We start from the raw sequence: 19343 nt of genomic DNA, 5'->3' as shown, positions 1-19343 counted from the left end.
TAGGTTTATATCAGGTATGGTGATATGGCCAGAGGATTTTTGTTTTTGTTTTTATTTTTTTTTATTTTTATTTTTTTACTGAGGATATGTTTAGATAGCTGAGATCTTGTGCCATTCCATATATATTTTGAGATCATTTTTTCAGTCTGTGTGAAGAATTATGCTGGTATTTTTATTTATCTGCATATTTCTTTTGGTAGAATTGCCATTTTCACAATATTAATTCTACCAATCTAGGAGAATGGGAGGATTTTCCATCTTCTCAATACCTCCTCTAAGACTTTTGGGTCACTTATATATAGAATCATATCATGTGAAAATAGGGCTAACTTGACTTCTTCCTTCCCAATTTGAATCCCTTTTATTTCTTTCTCCTGTCTTATTGCTTGGCCTAGTACTGCTAGTACCATGTTGATGAGCAGAGGTGAGAGTGGGCACCCCTGTCGTGTTCTCAATCTCAGTGGGAACTCCTTGAGTTTATCCCCAGTAAGTATTATTTGGAGCTTAGGAGCTTTATATATAGTCTTTATTGTGTTGAGATATAAACCTTCCATGCCTATTCATTCTAGTGTTTTCATTATGAAATGGTGTTGTATTTTGTTAAAGGCCTTTTCTGCATTAATTGAGATGATCATATAGATCTTATGGTTTAGTTTATTTATGTGGTGCATTATGTTGACTGATTTTTGTGTGTTAAAACATACCTGCATCCCTGGTATGAAGCCTACTTGATCAAGGTGGATAATGCTTTTGATGTGTTGTTGAATTTAGTTTGCAAGGATTTTTTTCAGGATCTTTGCATCTAAATTCATCAGGGATATTGGCTTGTAGTTTTCTTTCCTTGTGGCATCTATGTCTGGTTTTGGTATTAGGGTGATGCTAGCTTCATAAAAGGAGTCAGGGAGGATTTTCTGGACTCTGATTATGTGGAACAGTTTGAGAAAAATTGGTTTCAGTTCTTCCATGAAGGTTTGATAGAATTTAGCTGAGAAGCCATCTGGTCCTGGACTTTTCTTTTGGGGGGAGGTTTTTAATTACCTTTTCAATCCCCATGGATGTGATAGGTTTGTTTAGTAGATTAATCTGCTCTGAGTTCTGTTTTGGTAGGGGGTATATGTCTAGGAATTCATCCATTTCTTCCATATCATTTGATTTTGTAGAGTAGAGGTTTTGGAAGGATGCTCTGATGATTCTTCCAATTTCATTGATGTCTGCTGTGTTCTCTCCTTTTTCATTTCTGAATTTGTTCATATCAGACATTTTTTGTTTGACCAATTTTGGCCAAGGGGTTGTCAATCTTGTTTATTTTTTTCAAATAACCAGCTCTTCATTTCATCAGTTTTTTAATTTCTTTCTTAGTTTCAAATTCATTAATTTCTGCTCTAATCTTGATTATTTCTTTCAATATGGAGCTCTTTGGACTGGATTCTTCTTGGTTTTCCAGTGTCTTTAGGTGGACAGTAAGGTTATTAATTTAGGAATCTCTCTTTGTAATGAAGGCATTTAGGGCTATGAATTTTCTCCTTATGCTGCCTTCATTGTGTCTCATAAGTTTTGGTATGTTGTGTTTTCATTATCATTAAATTCTAGGAATTTTACAATTTCTTTTTGATTTCTTCCATATCCCATTCATTGTTTGAAAGTGTGTTGTTTAGTCTCCAGGAGTTGGTGGAGTTCATGATGTGTCTCTTGTTAATTTCTAGCTTTAAAGCATTGTGATCTAACGTGAGGCAGGAAGTTACTTCAATTTTCCTGATTTTATGAAGGCATGCTTTATGGCCTAATATGTGGTCAATTTTTGAGAAAGTTCCATGGGCTGCTGAGAAGAATACGTATTCTGTAGTGTAGGTGGAAAGTTCTATAGACGTATATTAGGTCTAGTTGATCTATGATGTTGTTGAGCTCTATTATTTTCCTGTTGATTTTCTGTTTGGAAGATCTGTCTATTGATGATAGTGGAGTATTGATGTCTCTGACTATGATTGTGGTTAGTATTTATTTCTGATTTATTGTTGAGAAGATTTTGTTGTATAAACTGTTGTGCACCCCTGTATGGTGCATATATAGTTATGATTGTGATGTGCTCATGTTGGCTCATGCCCTTGATAAGTAAAAAGTGGCCTTTTTTGTCCTTTTTGATTACTTTTGCTTTGAAGTGTATTTTACCAGATATTAATATAGCAACACCTACTTGTTTTCTTTTAACTTCCATTTGCTTGGAATATCATTTTCCAACCTTTCACCATGAGGAGGTGTCTTATCTTTAGTGGTGAGGTAGATTTCTTGAAGACAGCAGATAGAAGGATCCAGTGTTTTTTTCGATCCTAATAACCTGTGTTTCTTGATATGTGGAGTTAAGACCATTAATATTTAAGGTTACTACTATGAGGCTTGATTTAATCCCTGATATGATGAGGTACTTTACAGGGTTTGGTGCTTTCTTGTGTTTTGTACTATTTTCAGCCTGGTCTATTTTGGCTATTGTGATCTTCTTCTTGTTGTTGGCTCTTGAGTTTGTTTTTTTTTTTTTTTTTTTTTTTTTTTTTGACTGTTCTGTGTGGAGTATTCCATCAAGTATTCTCTGTAGGTTTGGCTTTGTGTTCATATAATCACAGAGATGACTTTTTTTCATGGAAAGTTTTCTTTCACTATGTATTATGAGGGATACTTTTGCTGGGTAGAGTAGTTTGGGTTGGAAGCCATAATTTTTCAGACTTTGAAGTGCTCTGTTCAAGTCCTTCTAGCTATCTGTGTTTCCACTCAGAAATGTTGTATAATTCTGATGGTATTGCTTTGTATGCTGTGCGTTGTTTCTCTCCTGCTGCTTTTAACATTCTCTTTTTTTTAATTATTTATTTATTTATTTGAGAGCGACAGACACAGAGAGAAAGACAGATAGAGGGAAGGAGAGGGAATGGGCGTGCCAGGGCTTCCAGCCTCTGCAAACGAACTCCAGACGCGTGCGCCCCCTTGTGCATCTGGCTAACGTGGGACCTGGGGAACCGAGCTTCGAACCGGGGTCCTTAGGCTTCACAGGCAAGCACTTAACCGCTAATCCATCTCTCCAGCCCAACATTCTCTTTTTGTTTTTGTTGTTAAGAGTTTTAACTGTGATGTGTCTTGGAGTTTCTTCTTTGGTCCTGCCTGTTTAGTATTCTATAGGCTTCTTGTATCTGGATGGGCCTCTTTATTGAGAGATTTGGAAATTTTTCTTTAATAATTTTGTTGAATATGTTCTCTCTGCCTATGGCCTGGATTTCCTCTCCTTCATGTATCCCCATCATCTGGATGTTTGGTCATTTTAGAGTGTCCCGCAGTTCCCTCATATTCTGTTCACTTGATTTTTTTGTTTGTTTGTTTGTTTGTTTTGTTGTTTTTCAGGTAGGATTTCACTCTACTCCAGGCTAACCTGGAATTCACTGTGTAGTCTCAGGGTGGACTTGAACTCACAGTGATCCTCCTACTTCTGCCTCCTGAGTGCTGGGATTAAAGGTGTGCACCACTATGTCTGGCTCTTTTTTTTTTCCACTTGATTTTTTGAACATAGCAAAATTTTTGGATTCCTGATCAATTTTTTTCTGTATTGTCTTCCAGGTCATAAGTTCTATCTTCCATATGAATAAGTATGTTGCTCAGGTGTTCTAGAGAGGTTTGTATAATTTCTTTGTTGTTGTTGTTGTTGTATTCTGTTGTGTTATTTTGCATTGTGTCCATTTCTTTTTGGAGGTACTGTTTCAATTTGAGTTCTGATTTTCTTGATGCTTCCTGGAATTGATTCTTGAATTTACCGAGTCTTCATTAAGTTTAATCAACCAGCTATTGAGATCTTCCATTTCTTGACTTACCTTCAACTTATTCATATCTCTTTGGAGTGCTCTAATATTTTCTTCAATCAAGTTAAGACTACTATCAAAAGCTGAATGCTCTAGGAGATGATTCTGTTCAGTTTCATTGATATGATTGTTGGTTCTTTGATGTTTTGCTTCCAGTTTGGTGATTTTTTTAAAATCAGAGTCTCATTGGTTATTGTGTTTTTATTTTGGGAATAAATTTATGTTGATTTCTCTATGATTTCATTGGTGGCTTCTCTCGTAGGGTTAGGCTTCCTTGGAAATCTCTCAGTTTTCTGATTTTCATTGGCTGTTTTGCATTGTTGTCTACCCATTTTAGGAAGATTCTTTATTTTATTGAGGAGGAAGCAAGTTTTTGTCCTTTGGCTGGTGCACACTCTGGCTCAGGTTAACAGGGGTGTTGGTACCCAGTGGCCAGTCAGGATACCAGAGCAAAAGGCCTGATTCCACAGCTCACACAGGGACCAGGCCTCCCCAAGCAAGATACAATGGGACCTACCAGGGCCAGGTGACTGGGAGGAACCAGGAATGAGGGGTCTGGCCTACTCACACCATACTTCCAGGCCCACCTGCACACTTTCCACACAGGCAACCCAGCCATTTTTGTTGGTTTTATAAAAATGTAAAATATCCCACTTAGAAACAAAGAAGCTGGGGAGATGGCTCAGTTGCTAAAGGCATTTGCTTGAAAAGCCTTCCAGCCAAAGTTTGATTCCTTATTACTTACACCAAGTAAGTAAATAAAATATTTTAAAAGAAGTCCAGCAATCACTGACTCTAACATTCTACTGATAATCATCTTACTTATTTTGAAATCTTGAATTAGTCCTTACAAGATCACATACAGTACAGTGGGAGGGTGCTTGCCTAGCATGCCCAGCACCTTAGGTTCAATCCCTAAGAACCTCCATCGCACAAGATTATGTATAAACAAAAAAGAAAAATATTCTCAAAGAAAGAAAAATATTTCTCTTCTGCTGCTATAAGAAGCATTTGGCCCTTCATGGCAAATAAAATGGTTGCTTTATGTTGTTAGAACCACTGTGCTGTTCCCTTAATGTTTCCTCTTCATTTGAACCATTAGGTGCTTTAACCACCTACTCCTTGAACACTTTTCCATATTAACACTGTGAGTTGAAGGTTTCTACAAACTACACAACTCTTCCAATTGCTACTTTTGAAAAAAAAAATCTAGTGTTGATTTTGTCTGCTTATTTTATAGTCAAAATAACTGATTCCCAGCTCCTACATTCTTTTGTTGAAAGCAAACACATTCCTTACACTATTGGCCTTGTTTGTTCATTCTTTGTGTAAAACCAATGCGCTGCTGTTTTTACTTTTGTATTTTTCTTTCATCTTCAATAAATTAAGTCCTCTCTGTGGTGATGGTGAGCCACTTATTTTTTTAAGTTCACTTTCTGGAAGACTGAGAAAAATTCTCCTACTATTTTCATTTGTTTCTGTTTACTCTTTCTCTGTCCTTTCAGCACCAAGGGAAAGATTTTCCACCTTACATCTTTCCCAGTATCTATACAATATGTCCTGGAGTTAACCATGGCTGGCTTTCTTCATTCCTGAGACAGGCCCTCCTAGAAAGCCCTGGCTAGACTGGCACTTGGATCCTTCTGAAACAGGAGAATGGGGTGTGAGAAAGAGGCACAGGGACAATCCAAAGTGTCTGAGAGTAATTTATGGTTCATTATACTACTAAGAGACACATCTCTCAGGGGAGACTTAGGATGCCAATAAGACCTGTAGCACATGAAGTTCTGTGCAGAATGACACTGAGCAGAGCATGTATAAACTATGCAAATGACCCCAAAAGCCCTTGTTAAAATAACACCAATGCCCCAACTCTGTGCAGTGGGGCCATTCAAGCTCAGAACTTTCCCTCTATTTGTCCCATTTCCTCCCTAGGAAGAGAACGCTTCCTTAGTAAATTCTTTCTCTTTTCCTGCTGCTATATGTCTGTCTGTCCATTCCTTTGTTCTATAACATGAGAACCTGGAGCCCATCTGGAGGGTCCTACAAACCCCAATATCAGATGACATTACTGCTGCCTCAGCCTTCTGGATACTGTGATTAAAACTGTGTGCTATGGGCTGGACAGATAGCTCAGCAGTTAAGGTGTTCATTTGCAAAGTCTGGCAGCCTGTGTTCCACTCCCTGGTACTCATGTAAAACCAGATGCACAAAGTGGCACATGTGTCTGAAGCCTGTTTACAACAGCAAGAGGTTCTCTCTCCCCCTGTCTCTCTTTGCATATAAGTAAAATATTTTAAAAAGTGTGTGCCACATCACCAACTACACCTACTATTTTTTTTTTTTATTTGAGAGAGACAGACACAGAGAGAAAGACAGATAGAGGGAGAGAGAGAGAATGGGCACGCCAGGGCTTCCAGCCTCTGCAAACGAACTCCAGACGCGTGCGCCCCCTTGTGCATCTGGCTAACGTGGGACCTGGGGAACCGAGCCTCGAACCGGGATCCTTAGGCTTCACAGGCAAGCGCTTAACAACTACACCTACTATTTTTTTTATGCTTGTTATAGTTGAAATTTCCTCACTTCTTAGTTGTTTTGTAAAAAGGTTTGTGTAGGGATGGAGAGATGGCTTAGCAATTAAAGTGTTTGCCTGCTAAGCCAAAGGACCCAGGTTTGATTCCCCAGGACCCACATAAGCCAGATGCACAAGGGGTACATGTGTCTGGAGTTCATTTGCAGTGGGTGGAGGCCCTGGCATGCCCATTCTCTCTCTCTCTCTCTCTCTCTCTCTTTCCCTGTCAAATAAATTTAAAAATTATATAAAAAATAAAAATAAAAGGCTTCTGTATATCTAAATAATTTCTGTCATTACATTGTTTATGGCCCCACCTTTTCAAACCCCTCATTTTTCTCAGCAGATAGATAGGAGAGCAGTGATATGGATTAGGAGCAAGGTTGCCTTCTTTCTGACAAGTAGGTAGGTAGCGACTGGCCCTGTTCTGGCAAGATTAGAACCTGTGTCTGATCCAGTCTCATCCAAGATGGGTGCACACAACAACTCCTCAGCAACAGCTAATTTCTTTCTCAAGTTTTCCTGGGCTTACCACATTTGTGGGCTGGCCCTTCCTGAGTTGGCTTCTTGAGTCCACCAGCCAGTCAGGTCTCTCCTTTACCCACCTAAGTCTCATGATGAGGCTCATCCTTATTGGATGTTGGATCCATGTGAGGCTTTCAGATTTTGAAACCCTTGGCTCTTGGCTCCTAGAACCCTCTCCTTCTGCTCTCTTAGCCCTGTACATGAAGTGAATCTTCTCTGTGTCTCCTTTCCCTTCCAAGAAGGGAGAGAATTTCTTTTGCTGTGGACTTTCTTACTTGCTTTCTCTCTGGATCCTAACTCTCCCTAAAATAAATCTCATAATTTATAACTTACCCTTCTCTGAATCCACATTTTCAATTCTTTGATAACTTGAATGAAGACCCAAAGTTGGGGTTCACAGGATTGGCTATTTCTTGCACCTTTATGGAGGTCTCGCCCTCTCAAGACTCTAGCCCCGCATCAGAAGTTCTCTGTTCATTTGCTTTAGTGCTGCTTCTGGCTAGTCTAATCAAATGTCAGCAAGTTCTAGCTCCTACTCCATCCCTCTCCAATTTCTCTTTCATTAAAATACTTATTATCATATACCCCTCATTATTACAGCAGAAATAGTTCTTAAAGCATCTTTACCCACTATGTTTTCCTTATTTTATTTTATTTTTTTCTTGGAGTCAAGTGTCAGAAAATAAGCAAGACAGAAATATAACTAGGGTGTCTGAGGTTCCAAGGTCCAGAGCTGGCTACCATGTCAAAAGAGACAGGAGGGGCTGGAGAGATGGCTCAGCAGTTAAGGCACTTGCTTGCAAAGCATGATGACCCACGTTCAATTCCACAAACTGGTGCATGCATCTGGAGTTCATTTGGAGTGGCAAGAGGCCATGGCATGCCCATTATCTCTGTCTTTCTCCCTCTCTTTCTTTCTGTGCTTGCAAATAAATTAATCAATATTTTAAAAAGAGAGAGAGGAATTGGTAAAGGGAGGATTTATTTACAGCTTAGAGGAGAGAAGCTCCAACAATTGCTCCCTGTTTTTCCTATAGCAGTGATATAAGACTTTTAAAACTCATGAAACTAAAGTCAGGAATACCATGTGTAGATTTCATTGAGAGCTTATAGCCCATCCTCTCCTGAGTGAAAGCAGCATTTCTGGCTGTGCCCTTGCCTTGGGCTGTCTTCGTTCTCAGCATGGTGGCTCTGTTACAGAACGGGCAACAAGAGAGAGAAGGAAGAGGGAGTAAAAGATGAGAAGGGAGAAGACAGACATCTATGGCTGCTTTAAACTAGCAGGTAGAACTCATTCCCACCTTACACTAAAGAATTGTGGCTCTGTGAATTCCATTAAAAAAAGAAAACAACTCTGTAACATAATTACAAGGACTTAAAAAATAATAATGGGTTTGTTGATCAGAAAGACTTGCTTTTCATCTCAATGAGCAGGAACATTCTCTGGAAACACCTGGATAAGGACAAAGGCACAGTCTGAGTTTTGGCTGTGAGGTCCCTTAGCAACTAAATGTTTCTAATAGGCCAGGCTGAAGGGCAGGGGCTTTGTTAGTAGAGGCCGACTGTGGACTCAGCGCTGCTGTGGACACTGTGGAACAGGATACTGCTCATAATACAGTGTCTGCTCCCTAAGTTATAATAAATGATAAGGTAACAGGGTTTTCGGAGTTCAGAAAGGGTCATTAAACTCCAAACCCTGAGTTTGTGTCTGATTTTACCAAAGAATTGATAAAACAAGACTAAGAAGGATAATTTGTAAACCATTATATTTACATACAGAAATATCATTGAGAAGAGGGAAAGGGAGGGTTATGAACCATGGAAGAAGAGGAGATGGATATACCCATATGGTCCAAGAGCCCATGTGGGAGTCAAGAATGGGCCTGTGGAAAATGTGAAAAGGGATTATTCTTAAAAGGCTTGTGCTCAAAAAAAAAAAAAAAAAAAAAAGGCAATAAAAATAGTAACAAAGAAATATCTCTTCCCATTGGCTTCCAGAGTGAGAATGACATAATCTTTATCAGGAGCTGAGACCTAGACATGGAAGTGTGAACAGCCAAACAAACTGAAAGGGAATTTCATCTGTGAGCCCAGCTAAGACTTTTTATCTGGAGTCAGGGAATTTTCTCTGGAGAAGGTTGGCACACCTGTGTAAGGTGTGAAAGCCAATTGGCCTGGGCTCAGAGAAGGGGAACCCCCACACCTGGGTGGAGTATGCACTGGGGAGAGAGATCTGATTGGGTGAGACAATCAGACACTCAATTCCAGTTCTGCCTCTGAGGAGGGCAGGGCCACAGTGTGATCTAAGGTTGCTGTTCTGTGAGTCTTCCCTATCTAACTGCCTATCTACCGGAGCTACCTGACTAGTCCCTCTCAGTAATACTGAGCTCAGTGTCAAGACAAACACAAAACAGTGGGTCTCCATGAATAAATTCTGCTTATTCATTACTGTGAACAAAAGTGGATGAGACCATAAAAGGCTCTGAAGAGGCAGACCGATTGAGCTGGATGGAGATGCCCACCGTTATCACGGAAGCTCTGTCAACAAAAAGAGAAAGAAAACCATTCAGGGCATTCAGGGAATACAAATAGAACACAAAGTTCTCAGGTCCTTAAGTGCCAAGCTGAGGAGCCACAACTTTGACCTTCCTCCCATGGATGAAATGGGAGGAGGGCAGTAGACTCTGAGGTCCCCTCTGGGCATGTCCTCCCTGCACCAGTCACACTCTTTCTCCATCACCATCATTCTCTTCACAACACCAGCTCCCCTCTTGTGATACTTCTTGTGAACTGACTTCTTGTGATACTTGGTTTAAACATCCATTTGCTCAGAACACCCTATGCATTATCATTCACACCTGCCCAACTCTATTCAGGAAACTATAATTTGTTTCTTTTGAATTCATTAAATGACAAGTGTAACAGTAGTTATTTATCAGCCCAGATCTTCCACCAATATTAAATATCATAAAGTCAAAAACAAGGTTTGCAGTGAAGTTAGTCAAGAAGAGAAAAGGGGACTGGGGTGGGGGCTGAGGTTAAAGATGCTTGCTTGCAAAGCCTGTGGCCTGTGTTTAAGTCTCCAGATCCCACATGAAGCCTGATGCACAAAGTGACACATGCATCTGGAGTTTATTTGCAGAGGCTAGAGGACCTGGCATGTCCATTCTGTCTTACCCTTTGTCTCACTTTGCTTGGCAAGAAAGGAGGGAAGGAAGGAAGGGAAGGAGGGAGGGAGAAAGGGAGGGAGGAAAGAAAGAGGGAATGGAGGGACAGGTGTGAGCTTCATAAGGCATCAACTTTATAGAAAGTAGACAACAGCCTGGATCCTAAGGGAGAGAGAATTTTAAGGGACAGCGAACAGCCTCAGAAACTAGAAAAGTGGAGTGGGCTGAGCATTTTTCTACCGAGAGCTGCCCACTAATCTTAGTAGGGTGAAAGGAATGGAAAGTGTTAGGAGAGATGGGGAAGCTGATTGGGCTGAAGATTGGGAGAGAATCCTTAACAAGGTGCCAAAGGAAGCTTCTGAACATTCCTCAAACAGCTGCCAATGCAGGAAGCAGTAATCTAGTTAGTTTTACTGTTTCCTCAGGTTGGAACAATGGCCGAAAGCCATAAAAAGAGACCCATAGGCAATACGTCTATGCTAATGAGAGGCTGAGGAATGAGCATAAAACCAACTGCCCTGGTGGGTGGCTACACTACAAAGCCCAACCACACCTCTTCATATCCCCCAGTATTTACCAAAGTAAATCTACTTACTGTCATCCATATGCTTAATAAAAAGCATAACGTCCCCCTCCCTTGAAAAATCTCCATCAATGGATTCAAGTCAAGGATGGTGTCACCCTTTTCAAAATGTATCCTTATTTTATCTACTTGACATATTTTTATTTAAATAAAGTTGACTCTTCCACTAAACTAGGACAAAGACACAGTCAATAGATAGCATTTCTCATCTTCCCACTTACAAATCCTCCACAGGTTTAATGGTTCACTCCTTCTCAGTGCCTAGGGATGGAGCTTTTATCTTTGAATCCATCCATGATAAAACTGTTCCCTTCTCCTCCCACTTGCTAAATGGGCTTCATTTATCACTCACTTTATGGGAGCTTATCTACTCCCAGAGGAGTTTGATCAGATAACCTGGTCCTTGACAAAGCAGAAGAAGATTGTTAGGGATGGCTTCCATTGTTTGAGAACTTCTCTTTGATCTGAAGATTTTAGGCAGGTTATGGGATGTCTCCTGAGTCTCCTTAAATTTTGATGGCTCAGGAAATGATTACCTTGGTCCCAGAGTCTAGAGACCCCGTGTAGAATATACTTGCTGGAACCAATCTCCCAAAATGATTTGAATATGCGCATAATCCCCCATCAGAGACTGAGCATTCCTAGTTTAATGCTGTGATATAATATGGCAGATTTATACATTGTTCTGACATAAAGAAATGCAGAGAGATGAAGTGTTTTATTTACACAGTAACCTCTTATTTCAACAGGTCACTCACTGGATGTTGTATAGGCTTTTTAGGCCTCATCAGAAAGGGCTCATGTATTCCTGGGAGCCTTGCAAAGCAGACTCCCCAGCTTAGAAAGACCCAAACACTAGGGACTCAAGTCAGGGAAGAAAGAAACAATGATACAAACAAAGAAAGAAACAAAGCCAGAAGACAGGGGAACTTCCATTCTAAAGACATCTTCTATCTGGATGCAGGAGCTCCAGAGCAAATGTTTGTTGAATGACTCTCTGCTCAAGTTCATCACATACTCAACAAACATCCTTCAATAAACATTTCCTCCAAAAAACATGTAAAGAAGGGCTTCATGTGTACAACCAAGGGACTCCTCTCTGCACTCAAAGAGAAAGCAGTTTTATAGAGCAGCCAATCCAAAAATATATATAAAATCTCAACATACTGAGCCTCATGTCAGAAGACCTGCAGGAGTTTAAGAAAGGGGGCAGAGAAAAAAATTAACTCAAGGGATGCTGAGAGAATGGAAAGCATTAGAAAACAGTACTAAATGAAAGCCTTCTTAGCTGTCAAGAACCTGAAAGTGAACTTGTCAGAGGAGCTGAGTTGAACCCCCCAGGTAGAGAAGATGGGGGAGGTCTGTGCTTTCTCCCCTAGGGCACTCAGGCCAACACCTTAGAGAGCGAGGAGCCTTTGGCTGTGACTCCTGACAAGCATGTGCGTGAGTATACAGTGAAGTGACGTTAGCCTGCTCTCGCTTTCAGAGTGCCACCGGGATTTGCCCCTGAGGGAACAGAAGGCATCCTTCTTAACAGAGCAAAGCACACCCACAAAATGGGGTTTCTGGCGTATGTGGATAAAAACAAAGGGATACAGAAACAGTTTCTTCATCACCAACTCGGGAAGTTCTGAGAAAGAAATGGCCAGCTCCAGGGATGCTTTGTCTGATTTCTCCCTCATCTTTGGAAAGAAAGAAAAAAAAGCAGACCTCAATTTAAAATCAAAGCTTGATGCTTTGATGCTCAGAGTGTGGCTTAGGTGCCAGCCCATCACCTGGAAACTTATTACAAATGCGCATTTTCCCACCGAAGCCCACTGCACCAGCGGTGTCCTGTGATGAGATCCCCAGGTGTATGTGCTTGAACTTGGGGAAACCTGGCTCTGGACCAGTGTGGTGGCAGAACGCTGGAGCTTTTAAATGACGGATCCGAGCCTTTGGAATTCTGATTTAAATGCTCAAACTCCCTAAATGATTCCAAATGTGTAACCAAGGTCGCAAAACCCTGCGAGGCCCCCTAGTCTCTCCAAGAAACTAAAATAACAGCGGCTCTGGGTGCTGCAGCAGCACGATGAACAGAGCTTCCCAAGGTCCAATAAACCTCTGCTAGCCACAGGTAAAGTCAGAAGCCAGCCAGCTCCTCGCACCTTGTATGGACGCTTCCTTCTGCACGTGTATTCATCACTGCCCTTCACTGTACATTTTGTTCAATGGAAATCTGCCCTGGGAGGGAAAACCCTTAAACCCAGAGTGTTCTCTGCCTGCGTGTTGTACCCATCCTCACACATGCTGGTAGCTATTAGCAAAAGGTACCTCTACTGGAAAAGACAGTAGAGGAAAGAAGATTGTCCGAAAAAAAATAAACGTTAGGGGCCTCAAACTGGCAAAGCAAAAATCCAAAACCAGAGAAGGGTTACCCAAAGTCATTAGCACCCAGCAACCCCCCCCCCCCCCCCCCCGCATGAGTCAGCCACAGAGAGGCCCAGCCCCTTCCAGGAGAGCATGATTAAAAATCAGCCTCCCTGGGCTGGGCTGGGCTGGGCTGCAGCTTCTCTTCCTCTCCAGACCAACGCTCAACACCAACTTCCCTGCTCAGGCTGCCTAAACTTTTTTTTTTTTTTTTTTTTCTCCTTGTGGCTTGAAAGAAGGGTCACATTTTGCTCATTCCCTAGCCTCCCCCAACCCTCCGCCCAGACAACTTGTGTGGTGAGCAGGGGTTGCCGGAGCCACCCCCAGCCTCCTCCGGGGGTGACCGCTGCAACTTGCAACTCCTCTCATTGCAAGGCTATGAAGTTCCACAGGAGCCCAAGTTCCAGGAGCCTGCCGGCTGCTTTCCTGCCCCTGTGCTGGCTCTTGTTGGAGACTGTGCCATTGGGGTACGGCCACCTCTATAACAACCGCTATGCTGGGTAAGTACAGCCAATCTCATGCCCTGAGGGGCTTTGCTGTGCGTGAAGGGTGAAGGGGTGTTTTTGCTCTGGGCGCCTCACTTTCTGGGCTGTGGTCTCCGTGGGAATCTGAGGGCTTTCTTGGTACCCTGGTACCCTCTAAAAATGGACATGCAGCAGACAACTCTGTGGTTCAATTCACGGAGGAAATACTGTGGGCAAGAGTCTGGCTTCTCACACTATATGCCAACCTGGTTGTGCCCCCGTTCTCCACCCCCGTGTTGAATGAGATTCTGTTTCTGGAGTGTCATGATCAGTATTGACAGCGTTTGCCTCCGTTGATGCTCAGTGTGAAGGATGCTGTGGTACCACGTGAATTATGGCCTGAAAATTAAAGCTTCTCCTTTAGAAGTATATGCAGGAGCAGTAGGTTGAAATTCACGAGTGATTAATTTAAGAACTGAGTGTGATTAAAAAAAAAAAAGTTTGGTTTTTTTTTTTTTTTGGTCTTCAAAGTGGTTGTTAGATTTTCAAATCTGAGCAGTACAAATAACTCGTCAAAATAAGCACACGTTTTAAAATGCTAAAATAAAGTAGCCAACTGTAAGATTATGGATATATTCCTGAGGGAGAAACAGAAAGAGAAATACAATCAGATTTTTCTAATCTATAAATTAGCAGGCTTGGCTATGGCTTTCTTCGGGAGGCTCAGGGCTAGCTACAGAGCAGAGTTTTACTGTGCAAGTTGTTATTATCCGGAATCTTGCTGTGGTATCTATAGCATGTGCTTGGCTCAAGTGTGCAGGAGGTTAGTCTTTGAATCTGGAAACGGTGGCATGCCTGCACTTTAGAGAACCTTAAATAGTTCCCCTCATTCAGCTGCTTGAGACAGGGGAGGAGAATCAGTGTGAAGACTTAAGTAGTCTACCATGTCACTCAACACTCAGAAAGTTGATTCTTTTTAGAAATGGTGTGTTGGGTTTGTGTGACCCTGAGATACAGAATAGTGACTCCTTTTCTCTCCTTAAAGAGCTGGGCACTGCTTTTAGTGACTTGGCTAATGTAGGAGCTACAGGGGAGTTTACAGACATGTTCTCAGTTTGAGAGGATGCAGGAGACGGGTGGAGGTGTTCATTGAGGCAGGGATTACAGATGGGAATTCAATCTCAAATTGTCCTACCCTTGTGTGGTGGGGGGAGAGCAGGAGGGAGCTCACATATGAAGGCTTCTTTCTAGTCTCCTGGGAACACAAGGCTCAGGCTTTGCATCCTGTAATTTGTCACAGTGCCCTTTGGAGATGGGGGCTGGGGGAAGTCCATGATCAGTGATGAATCTACGGCCTGCGGTTATGGAGGACTTAATTCTGACCCTTTGCTGACATAGAACCATATGATAAACATATATCACCAATTTCAATGTGCTCATGTGACAAGACTTCACTCCTTCGCTCAGCTGTGGCCATGTCTATAATTACTTCAGTGTGTGCAGCTCCCCCATCATAAGTCACCAGGCCTGCTGAGCAGGTGTGCAACTTCCCCAAGCACCGCTGTGCAGAGGAAGGCAGGCCAGCCACAGCATCTTTTCCAGATAGGTTTTAGCAACTGAAGCTCTGCTGAAGAACACTGTCTTGCCTTCTCAGTTGTTCTGCATTGAAGGTAATAATTGCTATTTTTTTCTTTGGTTGTCATATAATAAAGTAGTCCCAAATGTATAAATTACCAGATGTCTCAATGTTGAAAATAAAAAACTTTAAGATTAAACTGAGAAGATGAAGAATTGAGTCCTGTCTATCATCACAGAAGCCTCAAGCTTCTTTAAAACAAGAAATGTTTACCATAGAAAATGGAAGAATTTAACTTAACCTTGAAGAGACATATAAGTCATTCTCTCACCACCAAAGAAGAATGCTCCTCAGAGTTGGGAGTATCTGGCATTGTCTGCTTAGGAACTACTTTCTACAAATTTAGTTTCTCAGGAACTAATGGCAAGACAGAATAGCATTTAGCATTATCTATGGCTTAGCCCCTTCAAAGCCACCTCATTTTGATCCCTCAATAATGGGTTTTCTTTGTGCATTTTCTTGTTTATAATTAGGGGCAACCATGTTTCTTGCTTCTTGTAAAAATACTTGTTAGGTCTTGGCTGGGCCCAATAATATGTGTTTATTATTTGCAGGACCCTTTAGCATGAATAAAAATTAAAACACTCAGGAATAACCAGCATGCCTCCTGAAAGCAATTAATGACCAGGTCCACTTTATACATGAACTAGTAACAGATAGGCCAATTTTTTAATAGATGCTTTGTAAGTGGTAAATGTAAGTGTTTCAAGAAAAAATAGTGAGTAGAGAGACTATAAGGAAAATCTGGTGTCAAGATCCATTTTGGATCACTATATGAAATTACCCATTTACAGGGGCGATCTAAGAAGATATAGAAAGGAAACAAAACCAAGTGAGGACAGTAACAATTACAATGTTGCTCACCTGATCCTCGTCTTTGGGAGGGCTTTCTGGGGCTACCACTGCAAAGTCAAACATTCATGCAAGAAACAAGGGGCACTCAGTAAATGACACTCCCACACAAGCAAACATGCTCTTGTCCCTTGTCTTGTTTTCCTGGAAGCAGATGTAGTTATTTGCTATACTGTGATATTAAGAATAACAATGACCTGCATCACAGGAAATGAGTATGTGTGTATTAGTAAAAAAAAAAAAAAAAATGGTCAAAGGCACCAAAATAATACCAAATAATACCAAAATAATAAATTCTGGCAACACCAAAGACAAGGGGTCCCGAGATGCAATTGCTTGGTGTATTAGTTGCTTTTCTCATTCCTATGATAGAATCCATGACAGAAAACAATGGAAAGAGGACTTTCTCTTGGCTCAAGGTGGAGATGACCATGCAGTTCATCATGGCAGTCAGTGTCTGTCTTGTTTCATCTGCAGTGAGGAAGCGGAGCGAAACGGAACCCAGCACTCGGCGAGCTTTCTCAGTCAGTCCAGGTCCCCAGCCCACGGAAAGATGTCATCCACATTCAGGATGGGTTTTCCTTCCTCATTGAACCTCCCTGGTAGAATCCATACAGACATGTCCAAAGATGTATTTGGTGGGTGATTCTATATCCTGTTATGAATCCTATTGATAATGAAGATTACACATCACCACTCCACCCCTTGTCAAGTTCACACCCGAACACATGTAGCATTTTAACTTATAACATTCTACCCTGACCCCTAAAGTGCCATTTTCCTTTCATCATACAGTGTATTTAGTCAATCTCTTAAACATGTCCATAGTGTTTGACAGTAGGCTCCAATGACCTTAGTCTGTCTCTCCAGCTCTCTCTGCTTACAGCATATGTGATTTCTATCTTGGCCAGTTCTACCCCATATTTACAGATTTTCTTGGCAAATTTCTCACCATCCTGGCATTTCCAACATCCTAGGGTCTCCACTGCAATTTGGGGTGCATGTTTTCAGCTTTAGCCAATGACCTATCAGGGTCTTATTGCAGAGACTCCGACTCTGTAACACATTGCTTTGCCTGAGTGGCTTTCTGGAGCCTTGGTGAAGTCTCCTTGACTCCCCCACCTCCAACCTAATAACTTGCATCTTTCATGCCTGCAAAATGAATACCACATAGAAGATATGTCGCTTTCTCCTGCCAGCTCACTATGTAGCCTGGTCCCCATGGACCACAGTTTCCTGTGTGCCTTCCACATTGACACTGAGGAAAATAATTCCCTGTGTGTTGAGTGTTTTTTGTTTCATGATTACTTTGGACTAGGGAAGTCTTTTGAGAGTTCTCTCCTTTCAAATGAGTTTGAATTTTTACAAGTTGTAGCCTCCAGTGCTTGGGGTCTTTGCTTCAAGAATCAGCTCCTCCTATGGCTGCTGCACTCCAGACACATGCACCACTGGCTTTGTATGGTTACTGGGGACTCAAACCCTGGCCAGCAGGCTTTGTAAGCAAGCATCTTTAATCACTGAGCCATCTCCCCAGCCCATGTTTGCTATTAAATGGCATTGACTTCTCTTTCCTCCCTTCAAGGGTAAGTTAAGCTCCCATATTCATGTACTCACCGGTGTATTCAGTGTTATCTGTTGGATTTCAAGCCCTTGCAGTCACTGCCATGATGGCACTACAATGTGTCCCATATTCAGCTAGTGAGAGCCTCTGCTATTGGCACTTAATCCTTTTGATATGATCCAACCCTTTTGATCACTTCTTTGCCATCTGATATGACCGAATATTCTAGGATCATCTTGTCCATCCTGTGCCACAGACCTAGAACCTGCTATTTCCCCAACATGCCACGGTTTCTTAATGATATCTCAAAACCTAAATCTAGGCATAAAGTATGGTCACTACTGCCATATTGGTCATGGCTTCTATGTTTTTTAAATAGAAAGAGCTAGAAGACACTTAGATAAGATAGATCCTTAGTTCATTTGACATTCTGGTTCAAATCTAGTAAGAATAGTTCACAATACAAAATACTCAGAATAAAACACTGCTAGTTCTACAATCAAGAGAATTACTATAATCTACATTTATAAAGTTTATTCTCTGCATTTTCAAATAAAGTCATATTCAAAGGCAATTTTTTTTTTACTGTATCTACATCGTCAGAGTATGCAGCCATATATAAAACTTGCTCCCCATTATTCTTCACTTGATCTGAAACCCACAAGTAAGCATAGACTAACTGCTCCCTGCTGGCCTTCAAGTTGCTGTGTCTGGCCATCCTGAGCTTTGTTTCTTCTACTGCATGCAAAGAAAAAGTTGATTCACAGGAACACAACTCCCTGAGTACTGGCCCTGAGCTCTCTCACAATCACAGAGACTTTGCACACTCATTAATCACATCTTTAAATTCACTCATACTTCTTTCCTCACAAAACTATATATTTTCTTATCATTTTGCTTTCTATAACATGGATTTAAATAAGAGCAGTGAGCAGTAGCCAGTCCCCAGCCCAAATGCTATCTTGTCATATGATTTCATCCATCAAACAAGTTAGCCTATTTCTTTTGAATTCAGCCTCATTCAAGTTCTCAGAACATGATCAGAATACAATCAAATTATTTGCCACAATATAGCAGCAATGATCTTTAGACCATTTTTTTTCTGTGTGATGTTTATTCCCCTCTGAAGCCTCATAAGCTAGGCCTCTACTGTTCACATTCCTCTTGGCATTCTGATTTGCTGAACTCCCATCAGAATAGGCTATTGAGTTCTGATTATAGTATTCTTCCTGGCCTAGCAGCTCCAGACTTTCCACATTCCTCATACAAACCAGTTTCACAGGTCTAAGTGCCACATGGTCAAGTTGATTCTAGCAACACCCCCATTCCTGAAACCAATTTTCTGCATTAAGGTTTTTTTGTTTGTTTGTTTGTTTTTCCTGTCATTGCTGTGACAAAATACCTGACCAAAGCAACATAAGGGAAGAAGGGTTGCTTTTCAGCTCATATGATGAGAGTACAGGCCATCATGGAAAGCTAGATATGGTGGCAGGTCACATTAAATTAATACATAGGACCACTGGCTTTTCTCCCTTTCATTCAGCCCATGAAATAGTGTTGCCTACATTCAAGATGGACTTTCCTTCTTCAGTTAATTCTTCTTGGAAGCACACTCAGACATGACCAGAGGTTTGTTTCCTAGATAATTCTAAATCCAGTTAACATGAAGGTTAATGAATGAATGAACCATCACAACTGGGTTTTTATTTTGATTTTCCATACTTAGTAGTTCTCTTACTTT

The 19343-nt window shown here is 41.3% G+C and overlaps 1 protein-coding gene across 3 annotated transcripts in view; it reads left to right on the top strand.

The window, feature by feature from the left end:
• Positions 1-13303: 13303 nt before the first annotated feature.
• Positions 13304-19343, top strand: part of Cpa6 (carboxypeptidase A6) — a 342345-nt gene continuing 336305 nt past the window's right edge. For 2 of the 3 annotated variants that reach the window (XM_045143753.1, XM_004653452.2), the window contains exon 1: positions 13304-13589. In XM_045143753.1, the coding sequence (XP_044999688.1) occupies positions 13468-13589 (122 nt within the window). In that variant the 5' untranslated portion in view covers positions 13304-13467. The remainder of the gene's footprint in view (positions 13590-19343) is intronic. The other variant, XM_045143754.1, reaches the window with a different exon arrangement.

Source organism: Jaculus jaculus, chromosome 2 (genome assembly GCF_020740685.1).
Source record: "Jaculus jaculus isolate mJacJac1 chromosome 2, mJacJac1.mat.Y.cur, whole genome shotgun sequence".
Lineage (NCBI taxonomy): Eukaryota > Metazoa > Chordata > Mammalia > Rodentia > Dipodidae > Jaculus > Jaculus jaculus.
This window is presented reverse-complemented; position numbering and strand designations above follow the sequence as displayed.